This window comes from Oncorhynchus keta, chromosome 31 (assembly GCF_023373465.1).
Source record: "Oncorhynchus keta strain PuntledgeMale-10-30-2019 chromosome 31, Oket_V2, whole genome shotgun sequence".
Classification (NCBI taxonomy): domain Eukaryota; kingdom Metazoa; phylum Chordata; class Actinopteri; order Salmoniformes; family Salmonidae; genus Oncorhynchus; species Oncorhynchus keta.
In genome coordinates, this window is record NC_068451.1 from 18,028,118 (window position 1) to 18,047,149 (window position 19,032).

Consider the following 19,032-nt stretch of genomic DNA (forward strand, 5'->3'; position numbering starts at 1 on the left):
GAAGCCAACTGGGCCAGTAAAGTCAAGTTGTTAGCTAGCGAGCTAGCGTTGCTAAGATGGCATATGAATGAAAAGTGAAACAGAAACACATATATTTTGAAAGTAGTCACATAAGTCAAGCATTAGTACGGCACATCGTCGATATTCTTGAAATCGGTGAGTAATATGATGGTTAGATAGTTAGCAATCTTTCAGCGTTTTGAAGTCATGTTTTAGTCCATAGACTGACATGTTGACTAGCTAGACAAATTCAGAATAAATTATAATAGCCGAGTTAGAATTTGGCTAGCTATCTTAGCTTACAAAGATGGGAATTGCGTTGTTGCGTCTTGGCTGACAAAGCTGGGCATTGCGTTGTTTCGTTATTGGGTATATTTGGCGTAATTTGGATTGATATCCTTCCTGTTCATTCCTATTTATTTACTGACAATTAATGTTATCTTCGTTTATCTTCATTTCAGTGTTAGTGTGACAGCTGAGCACCAGAAACAACAAGCCATGCTGACGTGTGAGATTTGTGGCGAGGAATTGGTGTTGGACAAGGACATGAAGACCCATCTTCTCCTGAGCCACATGGAGAATAACATGGGCTGCCCCCTCTGTTCCTGGTCCGGAGTCGCCTACAACGAACTCCGCTTCCACATCAATACCACACACAAAGAGAAGCAGGACCATGACCGAGCAGAGGATAGAGGTGGTCACAGTCTTGTCAGGCCCAGCTTAAGTCCTACTCCCTCTACCACCATAGTGGACAGTCACTGCAAACAAGCCATTGGTTTGTCTAGGTCTGAGGGTTCTGAAAAAGGAGTAGCCAATGGGAACAGGTTTGACACCATTGGAAGAGGGGTCTCACTCAGGACATCCAATAGCACACTGGAGTCTAAGGAGCGAATGACTGTATCCCCCCAAACTTTTAATAGGGGGGACCCTGGTGGAGGGCGAGCAGTGGCCATTGTTGAACCCACCTCTTCAGTGTCTACGGGCTTTCTGAGATCAGCTCAGGACTCCAGTAGGCCTACTAGCAGACACTGTAATGCTGAGGACTCTGTGGGAGTGGGATCCGCAGAGCACACCACAGTCAAACAGAAGCGTTTCTCCTCCCCACTTAAAGGTTTATTTTAGAGGGTGTTGTTATATCTGTCCTGGTTTGTTGTACTGACTGATATTAGGTGGTTTGTCGTACTGACTGATATTAGGTGGTTTGTCGTACTGACTGATATTAGGTGGTTTGTCGTACTGACTAATAATAGGTGGTTTGTCGTACTGACTGATATTAGTTGGTTTGTCGTACTGACTGGTATTAGGTTTGTCGTACTGACTGATATTAGTTGGTTTGTCGTACTGACTGAAATTAGGTGGTTTGTCGTACTGACTGATATTAGGTGGTTTGTCGTACTGACTGATATTAGGTGGTTTGTCGTACTGACTGATATTAGGTGGTTTGTCGTACTGACTGATATTAGTTGGTTTGTCGTACTGACTGATATTAGGTGGTTTGTCGTACTGACTGATATTAGGTGGTTTGTCGTACTGACTAATATTAGGGGGTTTGTCGTACTGACTGATATTAGTTGGTTTGTCGTACTGACTGGTATTAGGTTTGTCGTACTGACTGATATTAGTTGGTTTGTCGTACTGACTGATATTAGGTGGTTTGTCGTACTGACTGATATTAGGTGGTTTGTCGTACTGACTGATATTAGGTGGTTTGTCGTACTGACTGATATTAGTTGGTTTGTCGTACTGACTGATATTAGGTGGTTTGTCGTACTGACTGATATTAGGTGGTTTGTCGTACTGACTAATATTAGGGGGTTTGTCGTACTGACTGATATTAGGTGGTTTGTCGTACTGACTGATATTAGGTGGTTTGTCGTACTGACTGATATTAGTTGGTTTGTCGTACTGACTGATATTAGGTGGTTTGTCGTACTGACTGATATTAGGTGGTTTGTCGTACTGACTGATATTAGGTGGTTTGTCGTACTGACTGATATTAGTTGGTTTGTCGTACTGACTGATATTAGGTGGTTTGTCGTACTGACTGATATTAGGTGGTTTGTCGTACTGACTGATATTAGGTGGTTTGTCGTACTGACTGATATTAGGTGGTTTGTCGTACTGACTGATATTAGGTGGTTTGTCGTACTGACTGATATTAGGTGGTTTGTCGTACTGACTGATATTAGGTGGTTTGTCGTACTGACTGATATTAGGTGGTTTGTCGTACTGACTGATATTAGGTGGTTTGTCGTACTGACTGATATTAGGTGGTTTGTCGTACTGACTGATATTAGGTGGTTTGTCGTACTGACTGATATTAGGTGGTTTGTCGTACTGACTGATATTAGGTGGTTTGTGTCGTACTGACTGATATTAGGTGGTTTGTCGTACTGACTGATATTAGGTGGTTTGTCGTACTGACTGATATTAGGTGGTTTGTCGTACTGACTGATATTAGGTGGTTTGTCGTACTGACTGATATTAGGTGGTTTGTCGTACTGACTGATATTAGGTGGTTTGTCGTACTGACTGATATTAGGTGGTTTGTCGTACTGACTGATATTAGGTGGTTTGTCGTACTGGCTGATATTAGGTGGTTTGTCGTACTGACTGATATTAGGTGGTTTGTCGTACTGACTGATATTAGGTGGTTTGTCGTACTGACTGATATTAGGTGGTTTGTCGTACTGACTGATATTAGGTGGTTTGTCGTACTGACTGATATTAGGTGGTTTGATAGCCCATTGATGAATTATCAATGCATCCCATTAACAGTCCATGCTATCTGGTGCTCGCGGGCTCTGCCTGCACTTTAATCCGTCTTCAATTGCAACACGTTTTTGTAAACCTCATCAGTTTCTGAGTGTACTGACATAAGTAGGACACATGACATCATTGTCACTTGAGAACAAACACTATCTCAGAGATGACTATGCATATTCAAGGGATGAGGCTAGCAGCATCTCTCGCATTGAATACAGGCGGTTAACGTCAACAACCCTTGTCGAATATTCAAAAAATTATTACAATAATCCACCAATCCAAAGAAAAGAGAGGCAGGAGCTAGACAGTCTGCCTTGCCGCTTTGTGGACAACGACTCCCATCGTTAGGGCAGGGAGACGTGTATTGTCAGTATATAATCTTTGATTTGAGTAGAGTAGCACTTTACTGATCCCAACTTGGGAAATAGTTTTCACTCAGCATCACTAATAAATTACAAAGACAATGACAAACACATGATAAAAATGAATTAGAAGACACCTAAGAATGCACCTGCATGGTAATAGCCATAAAAGATGGAGACAAGTTTAAGATCAATACTATTGTCTATCCTACTGCTGGGAAACCAGCAATAACAACATTCCTTTTAAGAAGGCACCATAAATGAGTCATTTACACTCGTTAAAAAGCCTCATGGCTGTGGGTAAAAATGTCCTTCTGAACTGCTCTGTGGAGCTTCTGGGGAGGATGAACCTGCTACCGAAGCTGCTCCTGTGCGGCATTCAAGTGCTGTGTGGAGTGGGTTGAAAAACTCCTCGCTATGGATTGCATTAGTCTTGTCATCATCCTGTGTCTCATTGTTATGTACAATATGTGTGTCTTTTGTAGAGAAGCAGTTTTCCTGTCCTATGTGTGCTCTGGTCTGCACAGATGCCTTCATCCTACAGGAACATGTTGAATTGCACTTGCTAGAAGAGAGCCCAGCTGAAGGTACAGTATCTACAGTTAGACCACACAGTTCAGCACAGAACACACTGTGACTGTAGAAACTCATGACAGTCCGAGTCTACACAGTTCAGCACAGACAGAACATGAGGCACAATCCATTGTGTTAAGTCTCTGACTCTGACATAATCTGTATCTGTCTTTTCAGAGGCTGTCCTGGGGGCCACATCATCAACCGAGGCAGCATCATCCAGCAACAGCTCAGGTTTGTCTCATGCTTTTCTTCATAGGAACAAACATAGTTCAACCAAACAGAGGAAGAAGCCTGCCTATGGCAGATCTACATAGGTTGAGGCTCTCTCTCTGCCCATGTCTTACTGATTCAGGTATAATATTTCCCCAAAAATCTAAATGAATTACAAGAGAGGTTTTATCTCAACAAGAATAACCTGGATGAATAATGATTTAAATACAAATGCCCCGTTGATATCCCTTTTAACCGCTGTGTGTGTCCCTGACCTCGTCCTCAGGTGGGAAGAGTTATGAGTGTCCCCTGTGTTCTGTGGTGTGTGGAGACTGCTACTCCCTACAGGAACATGTGGAGCTGCATCTTGACTATGGCACAGTTACTAGTGCAGGTATGGCTTGATTTAAACAATCATATGTGATGGGAACACAGGTTTAATTGGGATTTTGTGTTTACACTTGTGGGAATTGTCCTATAGGGTTGAATTGGAAGTGTATCTTAAGGAAAAAATATGAAAAGCAGATGAATAACCATGGTAGCAGTTGAAGGGGAACAGTTTGGCGATTATGGGGAAATTATTAGACCAAAGGTGAGTACACAACAGTTCACAGACTAAATCCAAACATTAGTGTTGTTTGCATGTGCATTTTACATTTACTTTCGCTGCATTTGTAGATAACGAAATCTGAATATACTCTGGATACATTCAGTAACATGATAAGAATATTCCTGGAAAATGTGGGCATAGGTGCAACATAAGACAAAATAAATACAAAAGTTTGAGTGAGAGGACTAAGTGGTGTCTCCTAGTGGCCACACACCTCTCCAAAGTGTGCAAATTTCCTAAGTAATTTCAATGCACTTTTGACTCATTGCACGCAGAGTCAGGGTATATGCAACAGTTTGGGCCGCCTGGCTCATTGCGAACTAATTTGCCTGAATTTTACGTAATTATGACATAACATTGAAGGTTATGTAAATGTAAATGTAATGTAAATGTAAATGTTATGCAATGCAGCAAGAATATTTAGACTTAGGGATGCCACCCGTTAGATAAAATACCGAACGGTTCCGTATTTCACTGAAATAATAAACGTTTTGTTTTCGAAATGATAGTTTCCGGATTCGACAATATTAATGACCAAAGGCTCGTATTTCTGTGTGTTATGTTATAATTAAGTCTATGATTTGATAGAGCACTCTGACTGAGCGATGGTAGGCAGCAGCAGGCTCGTAAGCATTCATTCAAACAGCACTTTCGTGCGTTTTGCCAGCAGCTCTTCGCAAGCACAGCGCTGCCTATCGGCCTAATGGCTGGTGTAACCGATGTGAAATGGCTAGCTAGTTAGCTGGGTGCACGCAAATAACGTTTCAAATGTCACTTGCTCTGAGACTTGGAGTAGTTATTCTCCTTGCTCTGCAAGGGCCGCGGCTTTTGTGGAGCGATGAGTAACGCTGCTTCGAGTGTGGCTGTTGTCGATGTGTTCCTGGTTCGAGCCCAGGTAGGGGCGAGGAGAGGGACGGAAGCTATACTGTTACACTGGCAATGCTATAGTGCCTGTAAGAACATCCAATAGTCAAAGGTATATGAAATACAAATGGTATAGAGAGAAATAGTCCTATAAATACTATATTAACGACAACCTAAAACCTCTTACCTTGGTATATTGAAGTCTCATGTTAAAAGTAACCACCAACTATGTTCTCATGTTCTGAGCAAGGAACTCAAACATTAGCTTTTTTACATGGCACATATTGCACTTTTACTTCTCCAACACTTTGTTTTTGAATTATTTAAACCAAATTGAACATGTTTCATTATTTATTTGAGGCGATATTGATTTTTATTGATGTATTATATTAAGTTAAAATAAGTGTTCATCAGCGCCAGCTGTGCCACCAGAGACCCTGGGTTCGCGCCCAGGCTCTGTCGTAACCGGCCGCGACCGGGAGGTCCGTGGGGCAACGCACAATTGGCCTAGTGTCGTCCGGGTTAGGGAGGGCTTGGCCGGTAGGGATATCCTTGTCTCATCGCGCACCAGCGACCCCTGTGGCGGGCCGGGCGCAGAGCGAGCTAACCAAGGTTGCCAGGTGCACGGTATTTCCTCCGACACATTGGTGTGGCTTCCGGGCTGGATGCGCGCTGTGTTAAGAAGCAGTGCGGCTTGGTTGTGTATCGGAAGACGCATGACTTTCAACTTTCGTCTCTCCCGAGCCCGTACAGGAGTAGCGATGAGACAAGATAGTAGCTACTAAAACAATTGGATACCACGAAATTGGGGAGAAAAAGGGGTAAAATTCAACAACAACAAAAATAATAATAAAAATAAGTGTTCATTCAGTATTGTTGTAATTGTCAAAAAAAACAGCAGATTAATCGGTTTTGGCTTTTTTTTGTGTCCTCGAATAATCGGTATCGGCGTTGAAAAATCATAATCGGTCGTCAAATCAAATCAAATCAAATTTATTTATATAGCCCTTCGTACATCAGCTGATATCTCAAAGTGCTGTACAGAACCCCAGCCTAAATCCCCAAACAGCAAACAATGCAGGTGTAGAAGCACGGTGGCTAGGAAAAACTCCCTAGAAAGGCCAAAACCTAGGAAGAAACCTAGAGAGGAACCAGGCTATGAGGGGTGGCCAGTCCTCTTCTGGCTGTGCCGGTTGGAGATTATAACAGAACATGGCCGAGATGTTCAAATGTTCATAAATGACCAGCATGATCAAATAATAATAATCACAGTAGTTGTCAAGGGTGCAGCAAGTCAGCACCTCAGGAGTAAATGTCAGTTGGCTTTTCATAGCCGATCATTAAGAGTATCTCTACCGCTCCTGCTGTCTCTAGAGAGTTGAAAACTGCTACCTGGGACAGGTAGCACATCCGGTGAAGAGGTCAGGGCTCCATAGCCGCAGGCAGAACAGTTGAAACTGGAGCAGCAGCACGGCCAGGTGGACTGGGGACGGCAAGGAGTCATCATGCCAGGTAGTCCTGAGGCATGGTCCTAGGGCTCATGTCCTCCGAGAGAGAGAGAGAAAGAAAGAGAGAATTAGAGAGAGCATACTTAAATTCACACAGGACACTGGATAAGACAGGAGAAGTTCTCTAGATATAACAGCCTGACCGTAGCCCCCGACACATAAACTACTGCAGCATAAATACTGGAGGCTGAGACCGGAGGGGTCAGGAGACACTGTGGCCCCATCCGATGATACCCCCAGACAGGGCCAAACAGGCAGGATATAACCCCACCCACTTTGCCAAAGCACAGCCCCCACACCACTACAGGGATATCTTCAACCACCAACTTACCATCCTGAGACAAGGCCGATATAGCCTACAAAGATCTCCGCCATGGCACAACCCAAGGGGGGATACCAACCCAGACAGGAAGATCACGTCAGTGACTCAACCCACTCAAATGACGCATACCTCCTAGCGACGGCATGGAAGAGCACCAGTAAGCCAGTGACTCAGCCCCTGTAATAGGGTTAGAGGCAGAGAATCCCAGTGGAGAGAGGGGAACCGGCCAGGCAGAGACAGCAAGGGCGGTTCGTTGCTCCATAGCCTTTCCATTCACCTTCAAACTCCTGAGCCAGACTACACTAAATCATATGACCCACTGAAGAGATGAGTCTTCAGTAAAGACTTAAAGGTTGAGACCGAGTCTGCGTCTCTCGCCCTGCCTCCAGCTGTTTGCTTAGAAATTCTAGGGACAATTAGGAGGCCTGCATCTTGTGACCGTAGCGTACGTGTAGGTATGTACGGCAGGACCAAATCGGAAGATGGGTAGGCGCAAGCCCATGTAATGTTTTGTAGGTTAGCAGTAAAACCTTGAAATCAGCCTTTGCCTTAAAAGGAATCCAGTGTAGGGAGGCTAGCACTGGAGTAATATGATCACATTTATTGGTTCTAGTCAGGATTCTAGCAGTCGTATTTAGCACTAACTGAAGTTTATTTAGTGCTTTATCCGGGTAGCCGGAATGTAGAGCATTGCAGTAGTCTAACCTAGAAGTAACAAAAACATGGATACATTTTTCTGCATCATTTTTGGACAGAAAGTTTCAGATTTTTGCAATGTTACGTAGATGGGAAAAAAGCTGTCCTTGAAACAGTTTTAATATGTTTGTCAAAAGAGAGATCGGGGTCCAGAGTAACGCAGAGGTCCTTCAGTTTTATTTGAGACGACTGTACAACCATCAACATTAATTGTCAGATTCAACAGAAGATCTCTTTGTTTCTTGGGACCTAGAACAAGCATCTCTGTTTTGTCCGAGTTTAAAAGTATAAAGTTTGCAGCCATCCACTTCCTTATGTCTGAAACACAGGCTTCTAGCGAGGGCAATTTTGGGGCTTCACCATGTTTCACTGAAATGTACAGCTGTGTGTCATCCGCATAGCAGTGAAAGTTAACATTATGTTTTCGTTTGACATCCCCAAGAGGTAAAAATAAATAGTGAAAACAATAGTGGTCCTAAAACTGAACCTTGAGGAACACCGAAATTTACAGTTGATTTGTCAGAGGACAAACCATTCACAGAGACAAACTGATATCTTTCCGACAGATAAGATCTAAACCAGGCCAGAACTTGTCTGTGTAGACCAATTTGGGTTTCCAATCTCTACAAAAGAATGATCGATGGTATCAAAAGCAGGACTAAGGTCTAGGAGCATGAGGACGATGCAGAGCCTCGGTCTGACGCCATTAAAAGGTAATTTACCACTTTCACAAGTGCAGTCTCAGTGCTATGAAGGGGTCTAACACCAGACTGAAGCATTTCGTATACATTGTTTGTCTTCAGGAAGGCAGTGAGTTGCTGCGCAACAGCTTTTTCTAAAATTTTTGAGAGGAATGGAAGAGTCGACATAGGCCGATAGTTTTTTTTATATTTTCTGGGTCTAGGTTGGGCTTTTTCAAGAGAGGCTTTATTACTGCCACTTTTAGTGAGTTTGGTACACATCCGGTGGATAGAGACCCGTTTATTATGTTCAACATAGGAGGGCCAAGCACAGGAAGCAGCTCTTTCAGTAGTTTAGTTGGAATAGGGTCCAGTATGCAGCTTGAAGGTTTAGAGGCCATGATTACTTTCATCATTGTGTCAAGAGAGATATAGTAAAACACTTGAGTGTCTCTCTTGATCCTAGGTCCTGGCAGAGTTGTGCAGTCTCAGGACAACTGAGCTTAGAAGGAATACACAGATTTAAAGAGGAGTCTGTAATTTGCTTTCTAATAATCATTATATTTTCCTCAAAGAAGTTCATGAATTTATTACTGCTGAAGTGAAAGCCATCCTCACTTTGGGAATGCTGCTTTTTAATTAGCTTTGCGACAGTATCAAAAATAAATTTTGGATTGTTCTTATTTTCCTCAATTAAGTTGGAAAAATAGGATGATCGAGCAGCAGTAAGGGCTCTTCGATACTGCACGGTAAATGTCTTTCCAAGCTAGTCAGAAGACTTCCAGTTTGGTGTGGCGCCATTTCCGTTCCAATTTTCTGGAAGCTTGGGTATTTTCTGTATACCAGGGAGCTAGTTTCTTGTGACAAATGTTTTTAGTTTTTAGGGGTGCAACTGCATCTAGGGTATTGCACAATGTTAAAATGCGCAATAATCAGTTAGGTGGTTAACTGATGTTTGTCCTCTGACGTCCTTGGGTAGGCAGAGGGAGTCTGGAAGGTCATCAAGGAATCTTTAGGTTGTCTGAGAATTTATAGCACGACTTTTGATGCTCCTTGGTTGGGGTCTGAGCAGATTATTTGTTGCGATTGCAAACGTAATAAAATGGTGGTCCGATAGTCCAGGATTATGAGGAAAAACATTAAGATCCACAACATTTATTCCATGGGACAAAACTAGGTCCAGAGTATGACTGTGACAGTGAGTAGGTCCAGAGACATGTTGGACAAAACCCACTGAGTCGAAAACCCACATGGCTCCGAAAGCCTTTTGGAGAGGGTCTGTGGACTTTTCCATGTGAATATTAAAATCACCAAAAATGTGAATATTATCTGCTATGACTACAAGGTCGGATAGGAATTCAGGGAACTCAGTGAGGAACGCTGTATATATGGCCCAGGAGGCCTGTAAACAGTATAAACAGTAACCAACATCGTTGGTGCCGACGTGGATAACAATATCCCTATACTCTCGACACTCGCCAGTTTTAGATTTAGCCAGCACCATCTTCAGATTAGCCTTAACGTCGGTAGCCCTGCCCCCTGGTAAACAGTAGAGATATACTTCTCAGGTAAACAAATTCCCGGATCGCTGGATGATTCGTTTTAATTATAATCCTGCGTGTAATGGAGTCGCCAATGACTAGTGTTTTCAATTTGTCAGAGCTAATGCTGGGAGGCTTCGGCATCTCAGACCCCGTAACAGGAGGAGTAGAGACCAGAGAAGGCTCGGCCTCAGAGTCCGACTCGCTGCTTAATGGGGAAAACCTGTTGAAAGTTTCTGTCGGCTGAATGAGCGACACCGGTTGAGCATTCCTACAGCATTTCCCTCCAGAAACCATGAGAAAGTTGTCCGGCTGCGGGGACCGTGTGAAGGGATTTATACTACTATCTGTACTTACTGGTGGCACAGACGCTGTTTCATCCTTTCCTACACTGAAATCACCCTTGCCTAACGATTGTGTCTGAAGCTGGGCTTGCAGCACAGCTATCCTCGCCGTAAGGCGATCGTTCTCCTGTATATTATGAGTACAGCGACTGCAATTAGAAGGCATCATGTTAATGTTACTACTTAGCTTCGGCTGGTGGACGTCCTGATGAACCACGTCCAGATAAAGTGTCCGGAGTGAAAAAGTTTAATGAAAAAAAGTTGAGTGAGGGAAAAACAAAAAATATAAACGGTAATTAAAAAGTAAAAACCGTAAAGTTGTCAGGTAGCAAAGTAAGGTTGGCAACAAAACGCACAGCAACACGTAAACAAGTCTGCAAGTTGTGCTTCCAACATGTTTTATCTCCTGCTTAGATGTAGCCACGTTATAACAACGGGTCTCGGTAGAGATAGAGGATGGTGTAGTACCCCGTATTTGATTTGCACATGCACTTTATTGCCAGCCAGCTCCTGATGTTGCAATATAATGATGTGTAATTTGTCCTTTGTGTGATCGGTTTTGAACTATGAATTTCCCTCTGGGGACTATAAAGTTTGAACTGAACGGAACTTATACAACCTGCCAGCACATGCTGCTGAGCTCTCACATGCAGCTGTCTTCACATCAGTTTTGTGACTACAAGATTGATTCCCATGGTGTGTGAGAGAGAGGGAATTGTGACTGACCCTGTATGTGTTGCAGTGAGCCCTGGCTCAGACCTGAGGCTGGCCAGACGGCTGCAGGAGGAGGAGAAGCAGAGGAGGAAGGAGCAGGAGGCCAAGAGGGAGGCAGAGGAGTTCAAGAAGCTGCAGGTTCTTATAAAGCACAACCATAATAACACTGGAGTAGTGGATTTGACCTTGCTGCATGTTGCACCATTTGACGCGTCTGTGATTTGTCACAGGGCTTATGTAGGAGTGTGTGGTTTATTTGTGTTTCTGCACGTAAGCCAGCATGATTTACAGTATATGTGTGTCTGCTTATGTATGCTGAGTGTGGTGGTGACCTCACCCTGACCCCTTGTTGTGTGTGTGTGTGTGTGTGTGTGTGTGTGTGTGTGTGTGTGTCTGTTTAGAGGCAGTTTGGTGTGGATGGGAGGGGGGGCTACCGCAAACAGATGGAGAGGACCATGGAGAAAGCCGTGTCTCGAGGTGTCATGTTGCCTGCTGACTTCCACAACAAGAGAGCAGAGATGATGGAGGCTCTGGCCTCAGGGGTCGACGATGGCAGGACCAGAACGCAGGGTGTGTGTGATTAAATTTCTTACCCGGATTTTGACTAACATAGCTCCCTCATTATTTACTATGTTCTCAAACTGAGTTGTTTAGATCACATCACGCTATCTGTTTATACAGCTGTCTATATACCATCTCTCAGGAAATTAAACCCTGTTTTAGAAATGTTTTTCCTTCATTTTATTTAGCCTGTCATTAATAACTGTCTTCTTTCAATTGAGGGGGGGCATCTCCACCTTAGCCCCCCCTTTCTCTTTCTCTCTGTCTTTGTCATTCTCTTTGTTTATTGTATTCCTCTCATTCTGTCAGGTGTGCTGGGTGCTTTGTATGTTTACTACCAGAGGGAGGTCAGAGACTGTGTCCACGTGTGGCTGAGTGCTGACACAGACCACTTCTGCTCATCAGAGGGGGATATGGGCTGGGGATGTGGCTACAGAAACTTCCAGATGCTCCTGTCTTCTCTGCAAAGAATGGAGCCCTACACTACCCGTCTCTCAGGTACACAGAGACAGAGACACATATTCCAAAACCTCACATTCCACAATTGTTTACCATTCTCTCAAATCCAGTAGCTGTCTGGATCACTTAATGAAACAGTTGAATGCAGCCCTCTCAAAAAGCCTTTTTACCATGTAATCTCCTAAACTAACTTTCTCTTAAATCTTCTATCATGTCATCTTTTCCTTGCCCCCCTCTCCCTCCTCACCCAGAGGGGTCAGTACCCAGCATCCCCCGGGTGCAGGTGTTGATAGAGGGGGCGTGGCGGGAGGGGTTAGACCCACAGGGTGCCACCCACTTTAACCAGCGACTACAGGGCACGCGGGCCTGGATAGGAGCTACGGAGATCTACGCTCTCTGCACCTCTCTCAGAGTCAGGTTAGAGCCCAGAGAGTCACACACAGAACGATAACATACTACACGCATTAGAACATAACACATTTGTGTAGCCAGCTATATTTGAATTAGATACACCTGAATGGACACACAGACCTGAGTATACAAAATAAAAATAATACCTACTCTTTCCATGACATGGACTGACCAGGTGAAAGCTATGATCCCTTATTGATGTCACTTGTTAAATCCACTTCAATCAGTGTAGATGAAGAGGAGGAGACAGGTTAAAGAAGGATTGTTAAGATTTGAGGCAGTTAAGACATGGATTGTGTGTGTGTGCCATTCAGAGGGGGAATGGGCAAGACAAAATATTGAATTGCCTTTGAATGGGGTATTGTAGTAGGTGCCAGGAACACCGGCATGTGTCAAGAAATGCGGAGGTTTACATACACCTTAGCCAAAAACATTTAAACAATTCCTGACATTTAATCCTACAAAATATTCTCTGTTTTAGGTCAGTTAGAATCACCACTTTATTTTAAGAATGTGAAATGTCAGAATAATAGTAGAGAGAATGATTTATTTAAGCTTTTATTTCATTCATCATATTTCCAGTGGGTCAGAAGTTTACATACACTCAATTAGTATTTGGTAGCATTGTCTTTAAATTGTTTAACTTGGGTCAAACGTTTCAGGTAGCCTTCCACAAGCTTCACACAGGCCTCCTTGCTCGCACACACTTTTTCAGTTGTGCCCACAAATATTCTATGGGATTGAGGTCAGGGCTTTGTGATGGCCACTCCAATACCTTGACTTTGTTGTCCTTAAGCCATTTTGCCACAACTTTGGAAGTATGCTTGGGGTCATTGTTCATTTGGAAGACCCATCTGTGACCAAGCTTTAACTTCCTGACTGATGTCTTGCTTCAATATATCCACATAATTTTCCTACCTCATGATGCCATCTATTTTGTGAAGTGCACCAGTCCCTCCTGTAGCAAAGCACCCCCACAACATGATGGTGTTCTTCGGCTTGCAAGCCTCCCCCTTTTTCCTCCAAACACAATGATGTTCATTATGGCCAAACAGTTCTATTTTTGTTTCATCACATCAGAGGACATTTCTCCAAAAAGTATGATCTTTATCCCCATTTGCAGTTGCAAACCGTAGTCTTGCTTTTTTATGGCGGTTTTGGAGCAGTCACTTCTTCCTTGCTGTGTGGCCTTTCAGGTTATGTCAATATACGACTCGTTTTACTGTGGATATAGATACTTTTGCACCTGTTTCCTCCAGCATCTTCACAAGGTCCTTTGCTGCTGTTCTGGGATTGATTTGCACTTTTCGCGCCAAAGTACATTCATCTCTAGGAGACAGAACGCGTTTCCTTCCTGAGCAGTATGACGGCTGCGTGGTCTCATGGTGTTTATACTTGCGTACTATTGTTTGTACAGATGAACGTGGTACCTTCAGGCGTTTGGAAATTGCTCCCAAGGATGAACCAGACTTGTGGAGGTCTACAATTTTTAGAGTCCATGCCCTAGCGAATTGAAGCTGTTCTGAGGGAGAAGGAAGGGGGGCTCAATATTAGGTGTTCCTAATGTGTTTTGTATACTCAGTGTACACACACACAGAGTCACTATAGAATGTACATGGTTGAAAATGGAGTCTGTTCTCAGTCAGTTACCTCTAACCTGTGTCCCCACAGTGCCCGTGTTCTAGACTTCCACCAGCCCACGGGCCCCGGGGACACCCACCCCCGCCTCTTTGACTGGGTGAAGCAGTACTTCTCCCAGACTGGTGGCGCCAGACTACCGCCCCGGGTGGTGCAGACCACACAGCCGCCCCTCTACCTCCAGCACCAAGGTAGTCTTAACATGGGTTTAGTGGATTGGATGGATTAGGTGATGATGGGTTACTGATATCCAATGTAGAATTTGTTTATGGCGTGTGTCTACTTTATGTTTTCTTGTGTCGTTTAGTGCTGAGTGATTAGTGCTTTTGAGGTCGGTTGTGTTTTGGTTCGATCATTCAAAAATAATCACGGATTTCGGTTTCAATATTTTTTTATATTAAATGCACTATACATTTTGTGGGTTGAATGCTGTAACAACACATACAAAAAACAATAAGTCCCATGATGGTAGTGACTGCCCATTACTGCTTATCACTTAACTGTCACTTATTCACATTTAATAAAATATTTCAGTTATTGTGTATATTACATTTGTTTAAATTGATGACTTTATTATTTAATTCTAAGTCATCTCGATAGAGCTGCTGCCTATGCTGTCTGCCAAAATCACTATTTTAGTGGTTCTTCAAAGTATATAAGACATACTTTAATGACTGCTGAATAGCAACTATCAATCACTTAGATCATGTATTTTCAGGTAGAGATACCTCTCGAAGTAACTACTTTCTATCTCACTTGATCACGCGTGCTCCATACAGACCGGACAAGTAGGCGGGCGCGCAATGGATTATAGTCATTGTAGTTAATTACCATGTCTGCTCCACACAGACCGGACAAGTAGGTGGGCGTGCAGTGGATTATAGTCATTGTAGTTAATTACCACGTTTTCTGCATTTAACTATGTTGAAAAATGACCTGGTGGAAGCTTAAACTCCCCACTACATCACACAGTTTGGGCTTGATCTGATTTATCGCTAGAGAAACTGCACATCGAGCTCACAGAACAGAAACGAATTAAATGGAATTAAAATAACTGAATCTGTCGGTCAATTAGTTGATTAAAAACTGAAATATAACTGAAATGTTAGTTAATCGCTCAGTACTAGTGTGTTTGAGATTTTGTTTTGTCTGTGTGTACAGTCGTGGCCAAAAGTTGAGAATGACACAAATATTAATTTTCACAAAGTCTGCTGCCTCAGTTTGTATGATGGCAATTTGCATATACTCCAGAATGTTATGAAGAGTGATCAAATTAATTGCAAAATTATTATTTGCCATGCAAATTAACCAAATCCCCCCCAAAAAAAACATTTCCACTGCATTTCAGCCCTGCCATAAAAGGACCAGCTGACATCATGTCAGTGATTCTCTCGTTAACACAGGTGAGAGTGTTGACGAGGACAAGGCTGGAGATCACTCTGTCATGCTGATTGAGTTCGAATAACAGACTGGAAGCTTCAAAAGGAGGGTGGTGCCTGGAATCATTGTTCTTCCTCTGTCAACCATGGTTACCTGCAAGGAAAGACGTGCCATCATCATTGCTTTGCACAAAAAGGGCTTCACAGGCAAGGACATTGCTGCCAGTAAGATTGCACCTAAATCAACTATTTATCAGATCATCAAAAACTTCAAGGAGAGCGGTTCAATTGTTGTGAAGAAGGCTTCAGGGCGCCCAAGAAAGTCCAGCAAGCGCCAAGACTGTCTCCTAAAGTTGATTCAGCTGCAGGATCGGGGCACCACCTGTGCAGAGCTTGCTCAGGAATGGCAGCAGGCAGGTGTGAGTGCATCTGCACGCACAGTGAGGCGAAGACTTTTGGAGGATGGCCTGGTGTCAAGAAGGGCAGCAAAGAAGCCACTTATCTCGAGGAAAAACATCAGGGACAGACTGATATTCTGCAAAATGTACAGGGATTGGACTGCTGAGGACTGGGGTAAAGTAATTTTCTCTGATGAATCCTCTTTCCGATTGTTTGGGACATTGGAAAAAAACTTGTCCGGAGAAGACAAGGTGAGTGCTACCATCAATCCTGTGTCATGCCAACAGTAAAGCATCCTGAGACCATTCATGTGTGGGGTTTCTTCTCAGCCAAGGGAGTGGGCTCACTCACAATTTTGTCTATGAACATAGCCATGAATAAAGAATGGTACCAACACATCTCGAGAGCAACTTCTCCCAATCATTCAGGAACAGTTTGGTGACGAACAATGTATTTTCCAGCATGATGGAGCACCTTGCCATAAGACAAAAGTGATAAATAAGTGGCTCGGGGAACAAAACATAAATATTTTGGGTCTATGGCCAGGAAACTCCCCAGACCTTAATCCCATTAAGAACTTGTGGTCAACCCTCAAGAGGCGGGTGGACAAACAAAAACCCACAAATTCTGACAAACTCCAAGCATTGACTATGCAGGAATAGGCTGCCATCAGTCAGGATGTGGCCCAGAAGTTAATTGACAGCATGCCAGGGTGGATTGCAAAGGTCTTGAAAAAGAAGGGTCAACACTGCAAGTATTGACTCTTTGCATCAACTTCATGTAATTGTCAATAAAAGCCATTGACAAATATGAAATACTTGTAATTATATTTCAGTATTCCATAGTAACATCTGACAAAAATATCTAAAGACACTGAAGCAGCAAACCTTGTGGAAATGAATTGTGTCATTCTCAAAACTTTTGGCCACGACTGTACATCTGGTGTCTACGTTATCTCTAAAGCCGTGTTCACATTAGCAGTTTGCTGTGACTCAAATCCTATTTATTTGCATATCCGATTCAAATCTGTTCTGTTTCCTGCGGTCTGAACTGCCAAAAAGCACATGGAATCTGATATTTCAAGCCACATTTCAAACCACCATCATAGGTGTTTTTAAAGTCCGATACAAATCTGATTCCCGGCCGTGTGACTTGTGTGAATGGTCAAACCAGATTTATTTGCCCTCAAGTGTTTGTTTTTTTTAGACTTTTTTGGTATATCTTGTTGGTTGCTAGCTACTCCGTTGACAGTTTGACAAGAACATGTGGTAGTAACTTGCTTGTTAATTGTTTACAAACAAATGAGTGAATATGCTAGAAAGCTAAACTGCTAGCTAGTTGACTGCTGTGGCTATCCAGATGATTCCATTTGAAAGTTGGATCATCTTATCCTTTTGAGGCTTTAAGTGTTCTTACACTATGATTTTTGAACATACAAAGCAACTGGGGAAACATCCATGGCAGGCATTGTTATTACCTTAGCTTGATACATAACTTCTGAGTGATGGGAAGCATGAGCACCACCACCAATCAGCCTACAGCACTGTGCACACACCCGTTGTTACTATGATAACTAGCATAGCCATGTCAGCAAAGGAATGCTATCTGAACACACACAAATCCGATTTGGTCACTTGTAACATGCTGTGTGGAAAGTCAGTAGTCCAAAATGCATTTGAAAAACAAAACTGATTTGGGCATTAAGGCCTGCAGTGTGAACAAGGCTTTAGTGTGTTTCCTCCATGTCTTCTATCGACATCCTCAGGCCATAGCCGCTCTATAGTAGGAGTGGAACAGAAGAAGAATGGCAGCCTGTGCCTGTTGCTCTTGGACCCTGGCTGTTCACCTGGAGATGTGAGGAAACTGATGAGCCAAGATGGCTCCACTGTTAGCACAGCTGTCCGCCGCATGAGGAAGTTCTCTGGCAACCTGAAACATAGGCAGTACCAGGTTGTGGTTGTAGATGGCGTGCTCTCTCCCGAGGAGAAACAGGTGAGTCCGAGTGGCTCTTAACTGCATACAGGTACAGTATTTGGTCATCTGGATGGTGTTCCGTAAGGATAAAACCCTTTGAAATGAAGTGAAACAGGAAGGTTGTACCTGAAATTCTCCAATAAGAACACAGGTTTTGACTTTAAATTGTGAAGTGTTTTGCTATGATGTGCACTGAACTGGGAATCAACTATTCGATTTCGATATTGATTTGTTTTTTGTTTGTCAGACCCGCGTTCTCAACTCAAGAACACTGCAAGCTGAGAGGATCCCTTGATGCTGGAATGCAGTTGTCGCATTCATTTTACTGTTAATGTAAATTTGTACCTGTCAAAAACATTTCATGTTGAATTTTCTTTTTATTAAGGTAATAAATGATGTATTTTTAATATCGCCTTTTTCTCTGTTCTGTTCAAATCCTCAACATATTCCTGTGTATAGATTTGGGACCTTGTAGAAGGCATAAGGACACACTGAGAATGGAACATCTATTCAAATATTTATTGAACTACCAGAAATGACTGTAACCAAACATTGTAGATTACTGGTAAATGACAAGAATTAACTGTTAAAAAAATTGTTTAAACACACACACACTAAGTTTGGGGTCACTTAGAAATGTCCTTGTTTTTGAAAGAAAAGCAAATTTTTTTTTGTCCATTAAAATAAATTGATCAGAAATACAGTGTAGACATTGTTAATGTTGTAAATGACTATTGTAGCTGGAAACGGATGATTTTTAATGAAATATCTGCAAAGGGACCAGGACGACTGATCCGTGTAAAGGAAAGAATGAATGGGGCCATGTATCGTGAGATTTTGAGTGAAAACCTCCTTCCATCAGCAAGGTCATTGAAGATGAAACGTGGCTGGGTTTTTCAGCATTACAATGATCCCAAACACACAGCCCGGGCAACGAAGGAGTGGCTTCGTAAGAAGCATTTCAAGGTCCTGGAGTGGCCTAGCCAGTCTCCAGATCTCAACCCCATAGAAAATCTTT

The 19,032-nt window shown here is 42.9% G+C and overlaps 3 protein-coding genes across 33 annotated transcripts; 2 read left to right on the forward strand and 1 right to left on the reverse strand.

Annotated features, from left to right (window-relative positions):
* Nucleotides 1–6: 6 nt before the first annotated feature.
* On the forward strand, nucleotides 7–1,223 carry LOC127914308 (uncharacterized). The gene is made up of 2 exons (XM_052489857.1): nucleotides 7–156; nucleotides 462–1,223. The coding sequence occupies exon 2, from the start codon at nucleotides 499–501 to the stop codon at nucleotides 1,120–1,122; it is 624 nt and encodes a 207-aa protein (XP_052345817.1). The 5' UTR covers nucleotides 7–156; nucleotides 462–498; the 3' UTR covers nucleotides 1,123–1,223.
* LOC127914234 (uncharacterized) lies at nucleotides 1,132–2,899 on the reverse strand. The gene is made up of 3 exons (XM_052489090.1): nucleotides 2,877–2,899; nucleotides 2,449–2,721; nucleotides 1,132–2,341 (listed from the first exon to the last, which is right to left on the reverse strand). The coding sequence occupies exons 1-3, from the start codon at nucleotides 2,897–2,899 to the stop codon at nucleotides 1,132–1,134; spliced, it is 1,506 nt and encodes a 501-aa protein (XP_052345050.1).
* Nucleotides 1,549–18,421, forward strand: LOC118364579 (zinc finger-containing ubiquitin peptidase 1-like). Of its 31 annotated transcripts, none has more exons than XM_052489848.1 (12): nucleotides 1,549–1,784; nucleotides 2,028–2,270; nucleotides 2,597–3,715; nucleotides 3,879–3,935; nucleotides 4,201–4,308; nucleotides 11,222–11,331; nucleotides 11,595–11,763; nucleotides 12,064–12,252; nucleotides 12,465–12,630; nucleotides 14,296–14,453; nucleotides 17,806–18,032; nucleotides 18,262–18,421. In XM_052489848.1, the coding sequence occupies exons 3-12, from the start codon at nucleotides 3,634–3,636 to the stop codon at nucleotides 18,307–18,309; spliced, it is 1,314 nt and encodes a 437-aa protein (XP_052345808.1). In that variant the 5' UTR covers nucleotides 1,549–1,784; nucleotides 2,028–2,270; nucleotides 2,597–3,633; the 3' UTR covers nucleotides 18,310–18,421. The 31 variants fall into 31 exon arrangements, with proteins under 31 accessions (XP_052345808.1, XP_052345783.1, XP_052345785.1 ...); XM_052489823.1 differs by having other exon boundaries at nucleotides 1,599–1,784; nucleotides 2,028–2,243; XM_052489825.1 differs by having other exon boundaries at nucleotides 1,599–1,784; nucleotides 2,028–2,216.
* Nucleotides 18,422–19,032: the final 611 nt, after the last annotated feature.

What these genes read in the sequence shown, in the direction of transcription:
- LOC127914308 (XM_052489857.1), top strand. Translation starts at nt 499, where the DNA reads ATGCTGACGTGTGAGATTTGTGGCGAGGAATTGGTGTTGGACAAGGAC.
- LOC127914234 (XM_052489090.1), bottom strand. Translation starts at nt 2,899, where the DNA reads ATGATGTCATGTGTCCTACTTAT. An exon ending in ATGTCATGTGTCCTACTTAT is followed by an intron (nt 2,722 to 2,876) that starts GTCAGTACACTC and finishes ACCTAATATCAG; the next exon opens with TCAGTACGACAAACCACCTA. An exon ending in AAACCACCTAATATCAGTCA is followed by an intron (nt 2,342 to 2,448) that starts GTACGACAAACC and finishes ACCTAATATCAG; the next exon opens with TCAGTACGACAAACCACCTA.
- LOC118364579 (XM_052489848.1), top strand. Translation starts at nt 3,634, where the DNA reads ATGTGTGCTCTGGTCTGCACAGATGCCTTCATCCTACAGGAACATGTT. An exon ending in TGGCACAGTTACTAGTGCAG is followed by an intron (nt 4,309 to 11,221) that starts GTATGGCTTGAT and finishes TATGTGTTGCAG; the next exon opens with TGAGCCCTGGCTCAGACCTG. An exon ending in TGCACCTCTCTCAGAGTCAG is followed by an intron (nt 12,631 to 14,295) that starts GTTAGAGCCCAG and finishes GTGTCCCCACAG; the next exon opens with TGCCCGTGTTCTAGACTTCC.